The sequence below is a fragment of the Callospermophilus lateralis genome, chromosome 3 (genome assembly GCF_048772815.1).
Source record: "Callospermophilus lateralis isolate mCalLat2 chromosome 3, mCalLat2.hap1, whole genome shotgun sequence".
In the NCBI taxonomy this organism is placed as follows: Eukaryota; Metazoa; Chordata; class Mammalia; order Rodentia; family Sciuridae; genus Callospermophilus; species Callospermophilus lateralis.
In genome coordinates this window covers 23,543,392-23,563,951 of record NC_135307.1, presented here as the reverse complement: position 1 = coordinate 23,563,951, position 20,560 = coordinate 23,543,392, and the positions used below count along the sequence as shown (strand labels likewise).

At 37.1% G+C, this 20,560-nt stretch overlaps 2 protein-coding genes across 3 annotated transcripts in view; one reads left to right on the top strand and one right to left on the bottom strand.

Moving 5' to 3' along the window:
• The window catches only part of Cep128 (centrosomal protein 128), a 387,702-nt gene extending 368,274 nt beyond the window's left edge, over nt 1–19,428 (bottom strand). For both annotated transcript variants that reach the window (XM_076848049.2, XM_076848048.2), the window contains exons 1-2: nt 19,294–19,428; nt 17,115–17,269 (exon numbers count right to left, since the gene is read on the bottom strand). The gene's annotated coding sequence lies outside the window, so the exon portion shown is untranslated. The remainder of the gene's footprint in view (nt 1–17,114; nt 17,270–19,293) is intronic.
• Nucleotides 11,980–12,421, top strand: LOC143641514 (diphthamide biosynthesis protein 3-like). Its single transcript, XM_077109014.1, has one exon. It carries the CDS (start codon nt 12,044–12,046, stop codon nt 12,290–12,292), a length of 249 nt encoding a protein of 82 aa, XP_076965129.1. The 5' UTR covers nt 11,980–12,043; the 3' UTR covers nt 12,293–12,421.
• Nucleotides 19,429–20,560: the final 1,132 nt, after the last annotated feature.

The window sequence follows — 20,560 nt, the reverse complement described above, 5'->3', positions numbered from 1 at the left end:
TTGTATAACATGGAAGGAATTAAAGTAAAGATGTCTAACATGCACCTGGATATGTGGTATTAAGGAAATGCTGGGAGATGACAGAATGAGAATGGATGAGACCATGAAGAAAAAAAAAATACATAGTAAGAAGAACAGCAAGGGAAAATCCCTGAAGAACCCCAACATACAAAAGGCAGAAAGAAGGAGCTAGCAAGCGAGACTCAACCATGAAAACTAAGCAGGAAATCAGGTAAAATGGTATAACAAAATTTGTGGAAAGGAGAGTTTGAAGAAAGTGAGAAAAGAACTCGTAAAAATTTTGCCAGCTAATTTATTGTCTCTCAACTCCAAACATACTCTCCATTCTGATCCTTGTAAACAGAAACTTTAAACACTTCTCCTTTTTTAGTTGGTGTAACAGTAAGTTTTGCCATAGAGGACGCTAGAAGGACACGACAGGAGGAACGGGGTTCTCATCTTGGTTCCAAAGTTTTCCATTTGCTGCATTCCCATTTCAGCATCCTGCTGAAGGGCAGTCAATCCCCATCAAGTTTTAATAGCGCCACCTCCCTACTCAGATTCCCAGTGAATGGCAACAGGTACCTTTGCAGTCAATCTCCCAACTTCAACCTACACACACCCCAGAGATGTTTCCTGATATCAGTCCTGGTTGCAGTTTCCTGCCCTTCAGCCATATTTGCCTTGTCCTAGAACAGTATTCAGTACTTGCTCAGCTCTGGTCTAAGATATCCAGTCTTGCCACCATCCAATGGGCTGCAAATACCTTCTCTAGCAAGTTCTGAATCCCAGCCTCCAGGAGCACCTTCCTCCAAGTTGATACCTGCCTTGAATACTTTCCTTCAATCTTGGGAATTCTCAGTTCTTTCTATTCCTTTAGAGACAATCCCATTACATATAGTCTCTGTCACTGCAACTGTAGCATAAAAGCATGGCGATATGTAAATGAATGAGGTCATTTGGTTTGGCCTACAGTGGTCTGAATTTGGTCCATGGGAAATAGCTTACCAACCCCTACTTTATGTTAAACTTATCCTGTTCACATTTCTGTGGGGTGTCTGTCTCCCGTTTAGAGAGAAACTAAACTCTGATACACTAATATAACAGGTCACATAGGAAAAGGACTAGAAAGCATCCTTTGGAACTGTTAGTGACCATATCAAAAGCAGTCTGAGTAAAGCAGTGTAAGTGAGGAAGGCGCGCCCGGTTGTACAGTAAACAGGAGGTAAGGAGCAGCAGCTATAAGTATAAATCACTCTTTGAAGAAGTCTGCATATGTAAAGACAGAAAGAAATAAATGAGTAGCCAAAAAGGGATATTTACTCATGGGATTTAAGCATCTGATGAGAAAATATTGGGGATTCTAATACAAAACAGGTCCAAGACACAAGAAAAAAGACAGCAGACTTTAGACAAGAACTACCACTAATAGGGTCCATGTAAGCAAGCACTTATTTTGGGGGGTCTTGTATGTACAACACCATCTGAGGACTTTTTTGCAAGCACGTGATCTATTTCCCCCCCCTCTGGAGTTAGTTCCCAGCTTTCAAGCCTCCTGCCTTAACATGTTACACAAATAATGGCCTTTACTCTAAAACTATTTAAAGTGCAGTACCAGATGATCCAGCAAACTGTGGCATAGCCAATTTCTCCAAGAGTCAAGGAGAAAATAATGATGTTCTTGCTGAAGAACTTGAAGATGAAAGTTTAATAAGCAGATTTGAAAAGTAAAAATCAATATGAAAGATTTTTTTAAAAATTGATAAAGCAAACACGTACCTTGATTTTACAATAGGAACACATCATAGGAAATCAGAATATCAGAGGTGCAAATATAGAGCCACCACTCACTGAGCACCTAGATGGGACAGGAACTTTGCAAATAAAAAGTGTCTCAGTAAAGGTTAGCTTATCCTCTTATCAACCTTGCAAAGCAGGATTTGTAACCTCTCTGAGGGCAGAAATGATATCTTATTTACCTCTCTATTCCCTGCTTCAGAATACCATCTGACATACTCAATATTCTTGTCTCAAATGAATAAAGTATCATCTTTTTTGAAAATGAAAAAAAGAGAGAGTCCCAGTGGCTACACAGCTAGAAGAGACTGAATTCAAACCATAACTTATAGATGCCTTTTAAATAAATAGGACACCTCACAACTTGAAATATATGACATAAATCACCGTCAAATTTTTTCATTTTAACTTGCTGTTTTGTAAAATCGCAAGAATACAAATGATACAATACTACCTGCTTGCACTTACAGAAAGGTGTGATAATGTTCAACTTTATTAAAATAATTGCTATATATTTGTAGTCTTCTATGAACTAACCTCTGTACTATCTACCTTCTATGTACTCTCACTTAATCCTTATAATATTATTATCATCCTCATTTTATAGAAAACTAAAACATAAAGAAGTAAAATAACTTAGTAACTGGCAGAGTCAGAATTCAAATCCAAAGAGTCTTATCTCCAAAGTCCAACCTTTTAATTACTATGCTATTTCATATGAATGTCGGTCAAGAAAAGGTGGGGTCGGGGATGTCAAATAATAAGAAAAGAAACTCTTCTTTAAAAAATAATAATAATCTGATAAGAACAATATTTATTATTGAAATCAACATTCTGAGTTCCCAAAAATCCCAGAACACACTAGAGCTAGTATAAGTGAAAGAAACATAAGAAAAAAGAAAATGAATGGTAATAGTGATCATCATGGCAGAAGCTGAAGTAAACAACAGTATTGATAACCAACACTTATATGGCCTTCATTGTGGGCCAAGCCCTGTTCTAAGCACTTTACACTTTAGCTAACTTAATCCTAACATGAGCCCTACAAAGTAAATACTGCTGTAATCCATTTTATATGTAAGGAAATAAATTTTGGAAAGTTAACTTGGAAGAAATAGAATGCTTTCTTTCACATATGCGTACATGCACATGCACACATACACACACCTCACTATTCCATGAAAGAAACCTGGTAGGCTCAACTCGCAAGCTATATTTTTGTTCCCCAATATTGAGAGGTCCACCCTGGTCCAACACCAAGGGAAGAATCACATGGATAAATGTCCATGCAGCAAGAAATACAAAGACATGTTTTCTAGGAAAGTCCATTCAGCATACAAAATGACTGATTATGCAGACATGCAAATATAGCTGCTCAGATGACTAGGTAGCTATCTGTTAAATACCAGGAAATTTCAAAAGAAAATTAAGTTACTTAATAGCCCCCCCAACAGAATTACACAAATATTTTAGACTCATATAACTACAACCCTTCTAAAATAAATGAGGCAGTTGAAAAAAATTAAATAAAAAGAAAACAGGTCAAGATTTAAAAAAAAAAAAAAAAAGAAAGAAAGAAAGAAAAAGAAGAAGAAGAAAGAAAGAAAACTTCCACAAAATGATTGCTACCAAAATTCTGGGATGAATTTATTATTTGGCTGAGCATTGAAATTATATATACTCTTGCATTTGTAAATAGAATTTTTAAAATAATACAATATTTCCAAAATAGCAGACAAGAGTTAAGTTTTCAGAGAGTTCACACAACCTCTAATAGTCCAAATCGCCACACACTGAACAAGAAATCAGCATGAACAAAAAGACAGAGTTTGCTTTGTGTTTCTGGCCATTTGGCTTAAATCAGACAATAAAAATTGGAGGACCTAAACAAACTCAACCTACCAATGTGTGTTTAACAACACTATTTTACAACTTTAATTTGAAAACAAATAATTCTAATTTCAGCTTCTCTTGAAAAATCCAAAGGTCTGGCAATGCTGGGAATAAATATTCCCATGGCAATGAATGTAAACAATGTCTTCCCTACAGTTAGGTAGGCATCTTCTCATTTGCCCCAATCCCATCCAGGCCTGCTTCACACAATGTGTTACTGAATTGGTCCCTCTATCTTAGTAGCTGATTTTGCAATCCTAATTTGCAAAAAAAAGCAGGAAAGGAAATTTGGAAGAATTAATGCCCAGGTGAAAGTTAGCAGTTCAATTAGGAAGAATTAATCAGGATCAAATATGTGAAAGATAGACTCCTCTACGGAACAGAAGACAAATAAGGGAAAACAGACTACAAAGACTGATGCTCTGACAGAGCTTCCACATTAGTCATGGTGTTTTAGTCAGGTTTTGCATCACTGTGACCAAAATAATTGACAAGAACAACTTAGAGGAGGAAAAGTTTATTTTGTCTAATGGTATCAGAGGTCTCAGTCCACAGTCAACCAAATCCATTGCTGTGGTCCCAAGATGAAGCAGAACATCATGGGGGAAGGGCATGGAGGAGGGAAAGTCTTCCCATTACTGTGTTTACCAGAAACTAAGTGGGAGAAAAGGGACACCAGTGTAATACATTATATAATGTGGCCGAAATTCTTATATACGCTGCCCTCTCACCATAAGTAGTTACCTGCCAAGGACCCCCAACTCTGGGCTCTGCTTGGTCAATAGGATTGTAGTGGTTGTGATACAAGTAGAGGCTTGAAATGGGAGTATGCAGTGGCACATGTTCTCTTGCAAGTCTTCTTTCTTTTCATCTTGCTCTAAAACTCTTCCTGAGTATGAGGACATGCCCCAGTGTCTTCCAGCTTAGCTCAGCAGACCAGGCAGCTCACCCCAGACAAGTGAACGAGTCTGACACAATAAACAGACAGCCTAACTGACCCATTGTCCAAGCATTAAACATTTATTGTTGTATGCATCAATGTTTTATCTGTTATACAGAAATGCTGATATATATAGAGATATATCATAAGTATATGTATATACATATATATGTATATGTGTACACATACGTATATATTATATATAGTTTTTACTAATAAAGCATTTGCTTTGGTTCAGAAGATAATTGATTTGCTGAAGTTTCCTCTGAACCCTATTAATCCTTCAGAAGAGATTGGTTTCAGACTGCAGATGTATGTGATAGTCTTCTTATAATGATGGAAATAAAAAAGGCAAATCCAAATTAGGATGCAAAAAATAGGCATAAGCAGTTGATAGAATACATGACAGTCTAGCAGTATTTGAGAAAAAAAAATTCAAAGTAATTTTAAGTAGCAATTGGAGTATTTGTTTCCCCTAACAACTTCAGTTTTTCATAAAAAACAAGTTGTTTCTTAAGCATTTCATAAAGCATACTTGTTAAAAAGAAAGTATTCTTGACTTTCCTAGTGAACCAAAAAACAATGACAATTTTAACAAAGGGAAATATTTCTTTTTGTCATTTATTCCTTAAATTTGCATATGGCTTTAGAGCTTACAAAGTCTTTACATTAGCATTTTCTCATGTTTTTATTTCAATCCTATAAAGTTGATATAATTACAACTTTACTTTTGCTACTAAAATAAAATGAATGTTTAAGTACTTTTGCTTTGCAAAAAAATAAAATAGCAGAACTAGAACCCAAATCTTGTATTTCTAAGTCACATGCTTTTTCCCATTGTATTCACACAGGTAAAAAGCATTGTTTAAGTTCCAAATACATCACTGAAAAGCTTCTTTTGCCCTTTGCTCCTTATTTCTCATGATCCATGCTTCTCATCCTCTCCAGAAATGCATTTAAAGTCAGAGTATTCTTTAAATACTTATTTACTTGGAAATAGAGATTTAAAAATTAAAATAAGATGGTAAAGTGTTAAATATGTAAATCTGCTATAAATCCATCTTTCTACAGCTATTTTAGGATGGCTTTAAAATAATCTTTTTTCTTGTTAAGAATGATTACAACCTCTTTTAGACAGGAAAATGTTCCTATATTTTTAGAAGTCATATCCTAAAGCCTTATTTTAAGATAAATAAATAAATATTATCTTTTGGGATGGTATATGTACACAGCTTTCTTTTCCCACCATTCTTTCCCAATCCCTATATTTTCTTTCTTGCCCACCATTTTTTTACTTTATACCTTTTCATCTTTCCCTTAACTTTTCTATAATAAAGATCCGGAATACATTTTATTATACTTACTAATATATTTATTGAAAAGTTCTATGTTTCTTATCTGAATTTTAAAAGTAGATAAATAGAATGATATATATTTTCTTTCCAAAATATAATAAAAATTTCTAAATTAAAAGGGACTTATCCTTCACTGCATGTGAATCCTTCCCAAATGTTTTAAATGAATAAATTAAAATTTAAGATACATAGGATTAGAAAAGAATTAGAAAATACCAGAAAGGAATTGGTATCATTTAAAATCGATTATATCACAAAATTGAATTTCTGAGGTACATGGAGTGGACCCCAGTTAAGAATGCCAATTCCAAAAATCTTAAAGATAATAGCTAAGGCTTTAACATCAAAAATTGCTATATGACAATAACTCTATAAATAGGTACCATGTCCATCACAATATATTCCTGAGAAAAAAGGCTTAGAGAAACTAAGGTACTCAAGGTTACACAGCTGCCAAGTGTGTAAATCTTTCTGGAAGGTGGAGTGTCCTAACCAGTTTTCCCTTGTCATTGCCCTGAGCACTACTTACAATTCAAGACTTTTCTTCACTTGTACCTAGCTATGAAAATAGCTTCCTAACTCTGTTTTCCTATCCTTTCCAACCTTCACTGACTCACCACTGCCCACTGGATCTAGAAATCAAGAATTCAAGACCCCAGTTACTCACCTTTCTCTTAAAAAAAAAAAAAAAAAAAAAATCATGGACTATAAGGCCTACATTCTGCTGTTACACCAGCTATTCCCCTATGTTCCCAACCCTCATTAGTATTGGAATGCCTTCTCCTGTTAATATTCCCACCTACATAAATTCTCATCCTTCGAGGCTAAGCTTAAATAATACAATCTCAGGGGCTGGGGTTGTGGCTCAGTGGGACAGCATTTGCCCAGTGTGCGTAAGGCACGGGGTTCAATCCTCAGCACCACATATAAAAATAAATAAAAATAAAACGGGCTGGGGTATAGCTCAGTAGTAGAGCACCCATGGGTTTAATCCCCAGTACCAAAAAAAAATTTTTAATTAATAATAATAATAATACAATCTCAGTGAAGTTTCCTCTCTCCAGACAGAAGTGATCTTTCTTCCCTCTTCATTCTCACAGTTCCATAACGCAGCAAGACACTAATTAAATACTACAGGAAATATAATTATTGGTGCCATGGATGTTTTGTTTTCATTTTCCCAAATACGTCAAACTCATCACACTTTCAGGCCTATCCTACACTTACCACCTTGAACATTCTTGTCCCTTCTTTTCCCTTAACTAACTCCAACTTTTCCTTCCAGTTTCAGTCCAGAGGAAACTTTCCCTTGAGTGACTTCCTTCACTGCCCCAAGTGCCTTCTGCTGCATTCCCACTGTGGCAGGACCTCAACACATCCCACAGTTTGCTAACTGGCTGTTTACCTGTCTGTCTACCTACTAGACTCTAAATTTCATCAGACTATTTGTTCATGGTTTCCTATGGTTTGTCCTCCAAAGATTTATGTGCCGGATGCTTGGGATGCTTGGTCGCTGTATAGGGATCTTGAAAGGTGGAGGAATCTTCAAGAGGTGGGGACTGATTAGAAGGAAGGTGGTTCTGTCACCTGAGACATCACCCTCTGAAAGGATTAACAGCTGGATGCTGGGAACTGGGTTAGGTTTTCCAGGATTTAATTGGTCACCAAAACAAAGGGTTGGGGGCTGGGGTTATAGCTCAGTGATTGAGCGCTTGCCTCGAATGCATGCATTCATAAGGAACTGGGTTCGATCCTCAGCACCACATAAAATAAATAAATGAATAAGTAAAACAAAGATATTGTGTCAGAATATATATATATTTTAAAAAATGGATTGTTAAAAGGAGTTTAGATTTCTCAGCTGCCTCCTTTGCTACTTCTCTTGCCATGTGACCTCCCCTCCCCATCTCATTGCCCAGGCAGCCAGTGGGGTTCTTCTCAGATAATAGCATGGTGCTGCATGGGCTATCTAGACACTGGGATTGTAACCCAAATAAAATTCTTTCCTTTATAAATCACGCAGTCCCAGATATTCTGTTACAGCAAAACAGCAGCAAGAATTACAGCCTCTGGGACAGGAATCACCTGTGTTTCTCCTTTGCTACCAAAGCAATAAAACTTTTTCCTTTTTCTCAAAACCTGTTGGCTTTACTGGATTGGCTTCAGGGACAAGGACCAAGATTTCAGTGACAAATTTAGCACCACACCCAGATGGGACCTGAAAGCAGCCCCTGCTCCAGCTTTCTTGGGCAGGCTTGATTCTCCAAGCAACCTCACTTCTAAGCTGAGGATGCAAAGTAGCTAGCCAACTAAATTGTTGAGAGCCAACTTCGGGAGAGTAAGAAAACAGGTGAGTTTGTCTTGGGTCGTACCAGAGGAGCTATTCTGGTGAGCAAAGGGAAATGAGGGAATACCCCAGCAGCTGCCAAACTCCTTTTGCTTTGGGGAACTCCTGTCTTCTCTCCCTGAATGGTACAGATTACTCCATGGTGATCCACTTTGAGAAAAAGGAAACTGAACTCAGTAAAGTTGTAACACCCTTGGACATCTGGTAAATCCCTTGGTGTGTATGCAAGACCCTTGAGTCCACACACCTGGTCTTTCTTTGTGGGGACATCTGTGGTGCCATTGGTCTAAGAGTCATGGTTAAGCAGAACTCCAGAACCTAGGGATATTTACTTCCTTCTGGTCTGTTCTAGGTTCTCATCTGTTTGTTGACCTTGGGTTTGGGAATTTCCTCTGGTTGTCTGTCTGTGTTTTTGTTTGTATCTGTTACTGCCTCTTTTAAGACATGGCCAATACTGCACTGATACTATAGGTAGTCTTTTGGGAAAGATCCTGACTGGTTTATTTTAAAGGTTTACATCTGTCATCCATGGTTGTGGGGCTCCTCTCTGGTTGTCTCTGTTTCTTTTTTATACAATCTTGCAATTGTAGTTGGTCTGTCAGAGGCAAAGCTGAAGATAGAGCCACCTATAGGTGTAAGCCTGTCTAAGATAATGTTTTACTGTAATGATCTAGCTTTTGAATAGCTTTCTGAATTATTATACAATCTTGCAGTTGGAGTTGGTCTGACAGAGGCAAGTAAGTGGAAAAAATTTGTATGTATGGTCTGTCTGTTTTAAAGGTTTCCATCTGTCAGCCATGATTTCAGGAATCCTCTCTGATTGTCTTTCTGTGTTTCTTATTTTGTATCTGCTACTGGCTCTTTAGGACATGGACCATGCTATGTTGATCTTACCAGAAGTCTCTTGAGAAGAAAGATCTTGGACTACCTATAGGTATAAGCCTATCTAAGAGAAAGATGTTTTATTCTAACACAATCTGGCCTTTGCATGGTTTAGCCTGAGCTATGTGTTTCTGAGTAAAGGGAAATACTGTAGAAAAAGTGAATTATTATAACTATTTTTTTTCTTTTTTCTATTTTTTTTCCTGTGGTAGTAGGAATTGGAACCAGGTCCTCACGCATGCTAGGCAAATACATCATGATTTATAGCCCCAGTCCCTGTGATTATTATTTTAAAGAATGAATAGTCAATTTTATGAATGGTAGAAAGAAAAAAGAGCTTGATGGTGGGAGAGTGAAGACTTTAAAATGGCTAAAAAAGGTTTGTGTGTGAGTGGCAACTGGTACATGGAAACAACACAGAGAATGGATCCAGATGGGGAAGAGCCTAGATAATTTTTTTTTTTAATATTTATTTCCTTTTTAGTTTTCAGTGGACACAACATCTTTGTTTGTATGTGGTGCTGAGGATCAAACCCGGGCCGCATGCATGCCAGGCGAGCGCGCTACTGCTTGAGCCACATCTCCAGCCCCAGAGCCTAGGTAATTTGAATTTAGAGTTTTATAGTACAGATAAAGAATAATTGAGGAGGGGCTGGGATTGTGGCTCAGAGGTAGAGCACTCGCCTAGCACGTGCAAGGCTCTGGGTTAAATCCTCAGCACCAATAAAAATAAATAAACAAAATAAAGGTATTGTGTTCAAATATAACTAAAAAATAAAATATTAAAAAAATAATTGAGGAATGCAAGAAGCTAAAAACGACTATTGTAAATTAAAATGATTAACAATTACTCAAGTAAACCTTAGGTTTGATTCAGTTACTAATAAGTTTTAGTATGTGTTAAAATGAATTTGAATTGTGTATCTCATTTATCCTATAATAGACATTGTTAAGTATTCATGTTTATGCTATTTTACAACTCAGTCCCTATTGTTTGAAGACTTGAGATAATTAATCTAGGCCATTTTCCAAAAGAATTTCTTTATTATTTTAATTAGTACTTGCTGTTTATAAAGCCTAGCAGTTTGAAATTTGTTTCCAGATTAATCAGACAGGATAATAAAATAAATTTAAGTGTAAATTCAGTAAGAAGGATTCTAACTACAAACCAGGGTCTATGCTAGCTTTTTTTTTTTTTTTTTTTAAGAAAAAGGAAAAAGAAGTTTTATTGCTTTGCTAGTGAAGGGGAAACAGGGGACTCCTGTCCCACTGCTGTGATTCTACCTGTTGGCAAGAACAAGGAGCTTTCAAAGATGAGATTTAAAGACTACATTCCAAGTGCTCTTTGTTGGAGTTGTAATTCACTTGTTAATTTGGAAGACAGTCATTATTGAGATCTACAGGTAACAATCCCAAAGTCTGGATTACTTCATCCCTAAAGTGGGACAGACAAATCTTCCTAAAATGGGGACGAAAGGTAGTCCTGTTTCCCCTGGGATTAGGGAAAAGGAGAGATTAGAGAGGCGAAAGGAGAAAGAGAAAGAAACACATTCGTTTTAAAAATAAATTACAATGGAACAGCAGCAAGGGATATTCAAATCATAAAGTGGACCACTTTTACATTTCCCCACTGTCAATTTCTACATTCCATTTCTATAGAAAAATGGGCAACAACATCTCCAAACTGCTTCCCGCTGAAAGAGGGAAAAATAACCCAAAGTCCTAGTTCTCTATCAAGTGGGGTGTGGACAATTAATTAAGAATATTCAGCATCAGGCTTATCATTAATTCACTCATCCATTCACTCATGGGTATATTCATTCACCAGCACTTGGTTCCTGACAAAACCTAAGCAGAGAGAAGATTTTTAAATGTTCATTAGCTAAATGGATTCATGTAACCACAAATATTTCCATTTCCCAAACACTTCAAGTATCAGCATTGTATAAGATCTATGTTAAAGCTATATGAATTTATCAGGCCTTTATCAGAGGTATATACACCTGAAAATGCCTGATAAGCCTCTAAAAATCATCCATAATTACTGATAATAAAACACCAGAAAGATTTTAAAACTAAAGGAAAATTTCAGAAAAATATTCACAAATGAGAACCAAAAGATTAATCAGCTTTTTAAAAGTACAAGAAGAATAGTCTGGTAGTAAAAGGCACAAAGGATACATAAACAGGCAATTCACAGGATACAAATAGCACTAACAAATGTATAAACATACTTAGTTTCACTAAAGAATTGCAAATTAAAATAATATAATTACATTCTTTTTTTTAATCAGGGGTTCATAAGGGCATACTTGTATGAGTATTAGCTATAAAAATTAGAACTGCTCTTCTGGAGAACTTCGAAATATAAATAAAAGTTAAGTAATATGCATACGTTTTGACTTTCAAATTCTACTTCTATAAATGTCATCCTAGGAAAACAAAAGGAAATATATTTATACATCTTAAGTGTAGATATGTATAAGAATTTCACTGCAGAATTATTTATACTTATAAGAAAAAATACAAATTAGCTGATAATGGATACATCAAACTGCTATGTAGCCATTACAAGAGAAAAGGTAGGATTTTATGTGTGGATATGTAATAATACATTGTTACAAGAAAAAAAATGCTATGAAATGATATGACTATATTAAAATCATTTCATATCAGAATCAACCAAGTGAAATTATTACAGAAATAATAGTGAATCCAGTCTAAGGTATTTTTAGATTGTTTCAAAATGTGTCAAGACATGGAAGTTTCACCAACAGAGGCGTTGTCAGACGGCTGGGGCACCTGCCCTCTGCCGGCCCCAACGACCCCATGGCAGTGTTTCACGACGAGGTGGAGATCGAGGACTTCCAATATGAGGAGGACTCCGAAACGTATTTCTACCCCTGTCCATGTGGGGATAACTTTTCTATCACCAAGGAAGATTTGGAGAATGGGGAAGACGTGGCAACGTGTCCTAGCTGCTCTCTCATTATAAAAGTGATTTATGACAAAGATCAATTTATGTGTGGAGAAACAGTCCCGGCCCCTTCAACCAACAAAGAATTAGTTAAATGCTGAAGAAACCTTCAGGAATCCACATCCTGAACAGTTGAGAATGAGCCCAGGTGGAAATATCAAATGCAGAGTAACTGATTTTTTTCATGGGGACAACTGTTTTGTGGTTTGCCATTCTGTTAGCGTGTGGATCTTTTCACCAACTGCTGAGTTCATCTTCAAATAGAAAAGTGAGCACCAGATAGGTCATACCTGGATTTCATGTTTAGGATGTTGAATTGGAAGCATTCTTAATTATCCATCTGAATTTAAATGAAGATAATTTTATATCAGTGCTTTCTTTCCCTTATACCTTAAACCTAATTCAGTATCTGATAACAGCATCATCTACCTCAGTTTAAAAGATATATTTTTAATTAGTAACCAATATGGTTAAAATTAGCCCTTTCTTTGAAATTTGACATCAGCTTTATTACTCTAACTTAAAATTTATTCCTTCATCAGTACTGCACTTCCAGTTCCCTCACCAAGCCAGTCTCCCCAGTCTTGCTATTATTAGAATGTTCAGGTTCTGTTCAGCATGTTTTTTCTGTTACACTTCATGCACAGAGTTCTATTGTGGTAGTGAATAAGGAAGAAAAATCTACAGTGAAATGATTGAAGAAATGGAGAGTCCTTATGTTCCTTAAAAATCATGACAAGATTAAAAAAAAAAAATCAGAAGGAAGCAAAGTTGTTAACAACAAGAGGAGTTAAACATGCCAAATTAGTAAATGAATGCTTTAACTATTTTACCAGATCAAAGCACATATTTTTGTATCTTGATTTTTGTTTATTTTCTGATAAAACTAATGAAATTGCATTTCACAGACAGGTTAATGCCAAGTCTCTGTGGCTAGTTCCAGTGCTTTTAGCCTATCACAGTATTGTGTCACTACTCCTAAAAAGTAAAGCATCTACAATAGAGAATGAACTTAAAAATGGGAGGCCTGTTCTGAATAAATATGTCCATGTGGACACATCTAATAAGCCTCTACAGCATGCAACCAAACCAAACATGCACTCCTACAAAGAAATGTTGCTAGGGAGTAAGAGAAATATATGAAGATAGACTATTAGTCTTCCTTTGCTAGAGTGCTGAGAGTAGCAAGAAATTAGAATCACAAGAAAATTGGAAAAAAATTTCCATTATAAACACAACTTTGCTGTCTATATGAAAATGCACCCATACCTGGCAAGTTGTTTTAGGTATGGCTCCTGCAATTAGAAAAGCTTCTTAGAGTATGAGTGTTCTATACTGGTTGATAAATAAACTCACACAATCTTTGGAAGTTTAAATTAAAACAAGTGGACTTAAAAAAAAAAATCTGGCATTAGCATGGCTGTATTCAACCATTAGGCTGAGACATAATAAATCAAAAATTATATGCTAGATATACTTTGTACATTATATGGCATATTTGTGACATGATGAGAAGTCTCACTGCTGCTTGGAACACTGTCAGCCCAGAAGTAATCCACACAACTTTGAAAAGCAAAGTGACTGCTCAGATGAACAGAGCAGGATACAAGTTAACTCTAGTGGGCAGTGACCTGCAAAGAGAAATGAACTGTCTCAACCTCATTTTAGATGGTACTAACTATATATAAACTTTCTCTGCTGCCAATGAATTTCAAGCAAGAACAGACATCCTTGGTGTGGGTCTACTGTGAGCATAGAACAGCAAGAAAATTTGCCCAAGTTTAAACATCCCAGGAGAAAAGAAATACAAACAGCATTGGCAGTCAGTGATTGTTGATAATGCTGCAATAATAGGAATGATTTTGTTTTAAAGCAACTGTGTTGTTTAAGTTTGAGAACTATAACAGAACATAACAAGAATTAATTGTATAGTAAGCAGAAAGTAAAATCTAGGTTTTTCAGGTATGATTGGAGTTCTGAGTGATGCTTGTGCCTTATTTAGCCCCACAGACATTTGTGGAGCACCTCTGTGAACTGATTTAATCCAATCTCTGTCTGATTAGCTCTGGGGTCTTGAGACCAGGCCAGTGGATCCCTCACCTGTACAGCTATAGGAGATGGGATCAACGTTTTCAGCTATCAGTTCTCATTTCAGGTGTGGGGGATTGCCAGAATGGAAAGGGCAATTGAAACCTTGATAAACTCAAAACTTCTGAATCATGAATTACAGGGAAACTCCCAATTTCATCAGCGATGTTACCACACTTCTGAGTTTGAAAATTAAGTCGGCTGTTTGAAGGATCTGCGTATACTTTATACATTAAAAAGCATTTTTCTAACTAAAATGCACAAACATTTTTATAACTACATATTAATTTATTACCAGGATAAATTGTATTGGCATGCTAAATAAAATCTGGTAATTTAAAAAAAAAATGTGTCAAGACTACACAGTTGAGAATTTCTGGACTACATTATCCAGTTAGGCCCCTCCAGCTCTAAAATTCTTTAATCCTAAGAATCTTGAACACCAGCAATCTTTGTGTCTCTTCTGTATGCTTAAGTGCCTCTTATCAATATGCAACACAAAAATACTAAAAACGTCTATAACTTTAAATCTGTTGCAAAATTTAATTTTAACATCATACCCTTGATTGTCAATGACAATTCATGTTGAATATGCTCATTTTATGTAAACCATAAATTATACCTGTCTCTTCAATAATAATGTAAGAGCCATTATATTTTGAAAAAACTAAGAAAAATAATAGAAGGCTTTGAACATTTAAAGAGACTTTTTTTGGGGGGGGCTGGGCGAGGGGTGGTTGGGGGGCGTACTGGGGATTGAACTCAGGGGCACTCAACCACTGAGCCACATCCTCAGCCCTATTTTGTATTTTTTTAAAAGACAAGGTCTCACTGAGTTGCTTTTGAACTGGAGATTTTTCCATCTCAGCCTCCCAAGCCACTGGGATGACAAGCATGCGCCACTCTGCCAGGCTAAGTGACAAATTTTTTTTTTTTTTTATTGTTGGTTGTTCAAAACATTACATAGTTCTTGATATATCATATTTCACACTTTGATTCAAGTGGGTTATGAACTCCTATTTTTACCCCGTATACAAATTGCAGAATCACATCAGTTACACTTCCATTGATTTATATATTGCCATACTAGGGTCTGTTGTATTCTGCTGCCTTTCCTATCCTTTACTATCCCCCTCCCCTCCCCTCCCCTCCCCTCTTCTCTCTCTACCCCCTCTACTGCAGTTCATATCTCCCCCTTGTATTATTTTTCCCTTTCCCCTGGCTACCTCTTGTATGTAATTTTGTATAACCCTGAGGGTCTCCTTCCATTTCCATGCAATTTCCCTTCTCCCTCCCTTTCCCTCCCACCTCTCGTCCCTGTTTAATGTTAATCTTCTTCTCATGCTCTTCGTCCCTATTCTGTTCTTAGTTACTCTCCTTATATCAAAGAAGACATTTGGTATTTGTTTTTTAGGGATTGGCTGGCTTCACTTAGCATAATCTGCTCTAATGCCATCCATTTCCCTCCAAATTCTATGATTTTGTCATTTCTTAATGCAGAGTAATACTCCATTGTGTATAAATGCCACATTTTTTTTATCCATTCGTCTATTGAAGGGCATCTAGGTTGGTTCCACAGTCTTGCTATTGTGAATTGTGCTGCTATGAACATCGATGTAGCAGTGTCCCTGTAGCATGCTCTATTTAGGTCTTTAGGGAATAGACCGAGAAGGGGAATAGCTGGGTCAAATGGTGGTTCCATTCCCAGCTTTCCAAGAAATCTCCATACTGCTTTCCAGATTGGCTGCACCAATTTGCAGTCCCACCAACAATGAACAAGTGTACCCTTTTCCCCACATCCTCGCCAGCACTTGTTGTTGTTTGACTTCATAATGGCTGCCAATCTTACTGGAGTGAGATGATATCTTAGGGTGGTTTTGATTTGCATTTCTCTGACTGCTAGGGATGGTGAGCATTTTTTCATGTACTTGTTGATTGATTGTATGTCCTCCTCTGAGAAGTGTCTGTTCATGTCTTTGGCCCATTTGTTGATTGGGTTATTTGTTATCTTGTTGTCTAATTTTTTGAGTTCTTTGTATACTTTGGATATTAGGGCTCTATCTGAAGTGTGAGGAGTAAAGATTTGTTCCCAGGATGTAGGCTCCCTATTTACCTCTCTTATTGTTTCTTTTGCTGAGAAAAAACTTTTTAGTTTGAGTAAGTCCCATTTGTTGATTCTAGTTATTAACTGTTGTGCTATGGGTGTCCTATTGAGGAATTTGGAGCCCGACCCCACAGTATGTAGATCGTAGCCGACTTTTTCTTCCTAAGTGACAAATTTTAACAGTAAACTCTGCTATAATGGTACACATAACCCAAAAATGCTGAGTACAAATCAAATCCTATTAGAGGGCAATTACAAAGAACAATGGAGCACCTGTGAAGTGGGCAGAACTGATATTTAGAGTCAAAAGATTTGGAAATAAAGACCACTCTTTTGGCTCCAGAATCCCAAGCAAACCAAATAACCTGAGCTTCAACTGACACTTTTGCAAAATAAAGATAACTATAATAAAAGAAATATGCCTGAAAAAAGATGCATAACACAGTGCCTTGGATAAAATAAGTTATTCAAATATTTGTCTAATAGAAATAGTTGCAATACTGTTGCTTTGTAAGAGTTGTAAAGATATCATCACATATTTTGCTCACTTAAATTTTTGTAACTCTGCATGAAAACTATCTTATTTTATTTATATACCACATATTAGAAAGGAGCTTCTTGTCCCCCCCAAAAGTCTACTTGTTGGCATTGTTTGCTTGTTTGTTTTTCCTCACTCAATCTGCAATAACTTGTTATCTCAAAAATGAAACTAAGGAAGAATGCATACTTACAAAGCACACCCCCAAAACTTCTCGTTGCTCTCCTCTGAGCTCAGTGCTCTTCTAAGGCACATATGTCTGCCTCCTATCATTTCTTCATGAAGTTCAGGGCAAAAGATTTAGTCAGTAGATGATCTTTGGGTGCCCTTGTATTTTTCCCAAGCCACCTACAGATAAAGAAAACAAGGGATAACACATACCTACAACTTTAAAATTTTTAATTTAAAAAAAATGTGAAAAGTAGGCCAATTTCCTTATGTGTGGATTATAGCATATCATAGAACAGAAAAAATGCTCCTAGGGTCATCCAAATGCCCAAGTGACTTCACTGGAATCCTTCATATGCAAGTGCCCTGCCAGCATACTCCTTACAGATAGCTTCTGCCTGTACCTAGTCACCCTTGAGCTTACTTGACCATGCTGCAGTGTGAATTGTAGCCCAAGTATAGTCAAAAGTCCTTGGGCATGTCTATTGTTGGTAAAATCAATCAGGTTAAGGAATTAACACGTTATTTCTGAATTGATGGCCCAATTATATTCCCAAGCCAGTCTAAGCCTCTTTAAAAGAATATTTTATACATAGCCCAGTTCTTTTCACACATAGGATTGCACAAAAGTAAGCAAAAGTAAATAAAAGTGAAATGTCTTTGGCTGTAGAAAAGAGTTAGACAAAAATATTTTCAATTCTTTGTTACTGTTTTGGAAATAGTCTCTTAAGAATCCACAGATTATCATCAGAGAGAACTGTAGCTATCCACGTAAAAAAGAGTCCTTTTAAAAGTTAATTTAAAAAAAAACTGTTGAAAGATACTTCAAAATTGCCCATTATACGAAGGCAGAAGGACATAAGAGGATACAGGTGCAATAATAATAATAAGTACAACAAAATTTCTCTGGGCCAGTGTAAAACTGTCAAAATTTTAATCTTCCCCTCCTGCTGTCCAATACAGCAGTAACTAGCCACATATGGTTACTGAGCTCTACAAATTTGGCCAGTTCAAATTGACATGTACTATAAATGTAAAACACGCTCCATAGGGCTAAGGATTTAGCTCAGTTGGTAGAGTGCTGGTCTCACATTCATAAGGCCCTGGGTCAAGCCCAGCTAACACACACACAAAAAAAATAAATAAATATATATATATATATATATATATATATATATATATACGTATATATATATACATATATATATATATATATACACACAAGATTTAGAGACTTAGTACTTTAAAAAAAAAAGATGTAAAATATCTCAGTAGGTTTTATATTTACTATGTTGGATACATTTTTATATTTGTATTTATATATTTTTATATCTTTTATAAAATAAAAAAATTTTTATTTTTATATTTTTATATTTTTTTACAGTATGCCAAGTAAATTGTTAAAAATAATTTCACCAGTTTCTTTGTACTTTTTTAATGTGGGTACTACAAAATTTTTAATTACCTGTGTGGTTCATATTTTATTTCTATTAGACACTGTTCTGTATAATCAATAACAATAAGTAATAAATACTGAGCACTTGCAACATTATAATTGTCTGGTTTTACAGGACGTCTGCGTGAGACACTAGGTTTATCAAACCAATAAAGGATGTAGTACTCAAGGTCCGATATCCCTAAGAAACAATCCAAATAAGAGACTGCTAACAGCTGAGGTTGGGGCAACTCCTACGTTGTCACGGAAAATAAATAAATAAATAAATAGGTTTTCCTATACAGTGTTCCTGAGTGTAGCAAACTTTCTGTGACTACAGAAAACGTACCCCCTCCCCACCCCCCCAAAAAAAAAAAACACATCAGGTTATATCCTAGGACAGGCCAGCAAATGCCAGATGATCCTCTGGAAAACCTACAGATGGAGTCCAATCTCCTATAATCTCTTGTGCAGCTAAAGCGTCAGAGACCAGTGACAGGGCGAGCTGCTCCCGAAAGGAGGACAACATCGCCCAGAGTCACTGAGTAACTTGGTCAGTATCTGACTGTGGACGCCCATGCCGAAGGAGGGGTGAGGACAGCCATCTCCCCCGATCTCGCCACACACTTCACACACCCACGGCGCCACCCCAGATCTCTGAGCAGCTCTGGTTACCCCACCCCTGAAACGAGGGGAAGTGGGCCCTAAAAGGTCTAGGATAAGATAGGGAAGTGGAAGAGAAAGGACAAGGGGGCAGTGGGGCAGGTACCTGAGACAGAGATGATTCCAGGTCCTTAATGCCGGATCATCGCCGAGGACCCACCCGGCTCCCGCGGCTACCAGTGACCCAGAAGGTGTAACTGACCAAACGCTGCGGCGCAACTGACTCTGCTCTCCCCAGACTCGCAGCTATGGCAACTTGAACTAGCCGCCCAGCCGCAGCGAGAGTACAGGACGCGGGGCTGTCGCTTGGCCCTCTGGGAGTTGTAGTCCATCCCTTCTCAGGAGCAGGGAGATACCAAGGGAGAGCGACCCCAAAGGAACTGCAAGTCCCAGGATGCTAAGCGACAAGCCTTCGGAGACTTTCCGGAAGAAGCGGGCTTAGTAGGCTCCAGAGTCCTTCGGCCGCGCCCTCTTGCCCTGTTCTACATTTTTTTTTCTTTTAAAGGGCCAGAAGCTCGTGTAGGCGGCTGTTTTGGCTCTTACTGTAATTTTACTCCTTGAAGAACAGGGAAGGATAGTTTCCAGCAGTGAAATGTAAAAATCCCCTTAATACCAAGGCCCTGTGTCTTGTTAAAAAGGCTCAAAAATTCTTGGAGGGAACAGATATTATCTAGTCAAACCGTTAAGCCTAGAAAGAGGTGACTCACCTAAGATCATAGCAAACCAAGAGTGTGAAGCTGACAGTTCACTACTGCTGTCACCTTCAGATCTGAGTGTCATGTCCTCTCTCATTCTAAATCTTGAAAGAAATGCTTTACACTAGGGGAAGTCAGTTCCAGTCATGAGGGAGGGGGCAACCTCAACAACAACGGCAACAACAAAACAAACAACAGCTTTGGAAAGCAAAGAAGAAGTCAAAATCAAATTAGTCACATGGATGGACTTTTCCTTCTACTCTGCCAAAAAGGGCACTGACCTGTCCCCTCCTAGAGGGACAAGAGGATAAATTTTACTTTATCTGTTAAAGTTTTCCTAGTTACCTAAAGAAGAGCAAGATCACCTTGCATGATGCCTGTTCCCTATTGTAACAATTGTAACAGTTGTAGATGTAGATGTAACAGATATTTTTTGTATACCTGGTGCTGAGGATCGAACCCTGGCCGCAGGCGAGCGTGCTACTGCTTAGCCACATCCCCAGCCCCCTGTCACCTGAATTTAGAGTTGTAAAACCCCACAGCAATTACTATTTGCAGTATTCTTCCTTTCCAAACCAGGTAAACAGGAGCACAGAGAGATTATATGAAGTGTTAGTTTTCTAGGGCTGCCATAACAAAATACCACAGAAGTGTGGCTTAAACAACAAATTTAAAATA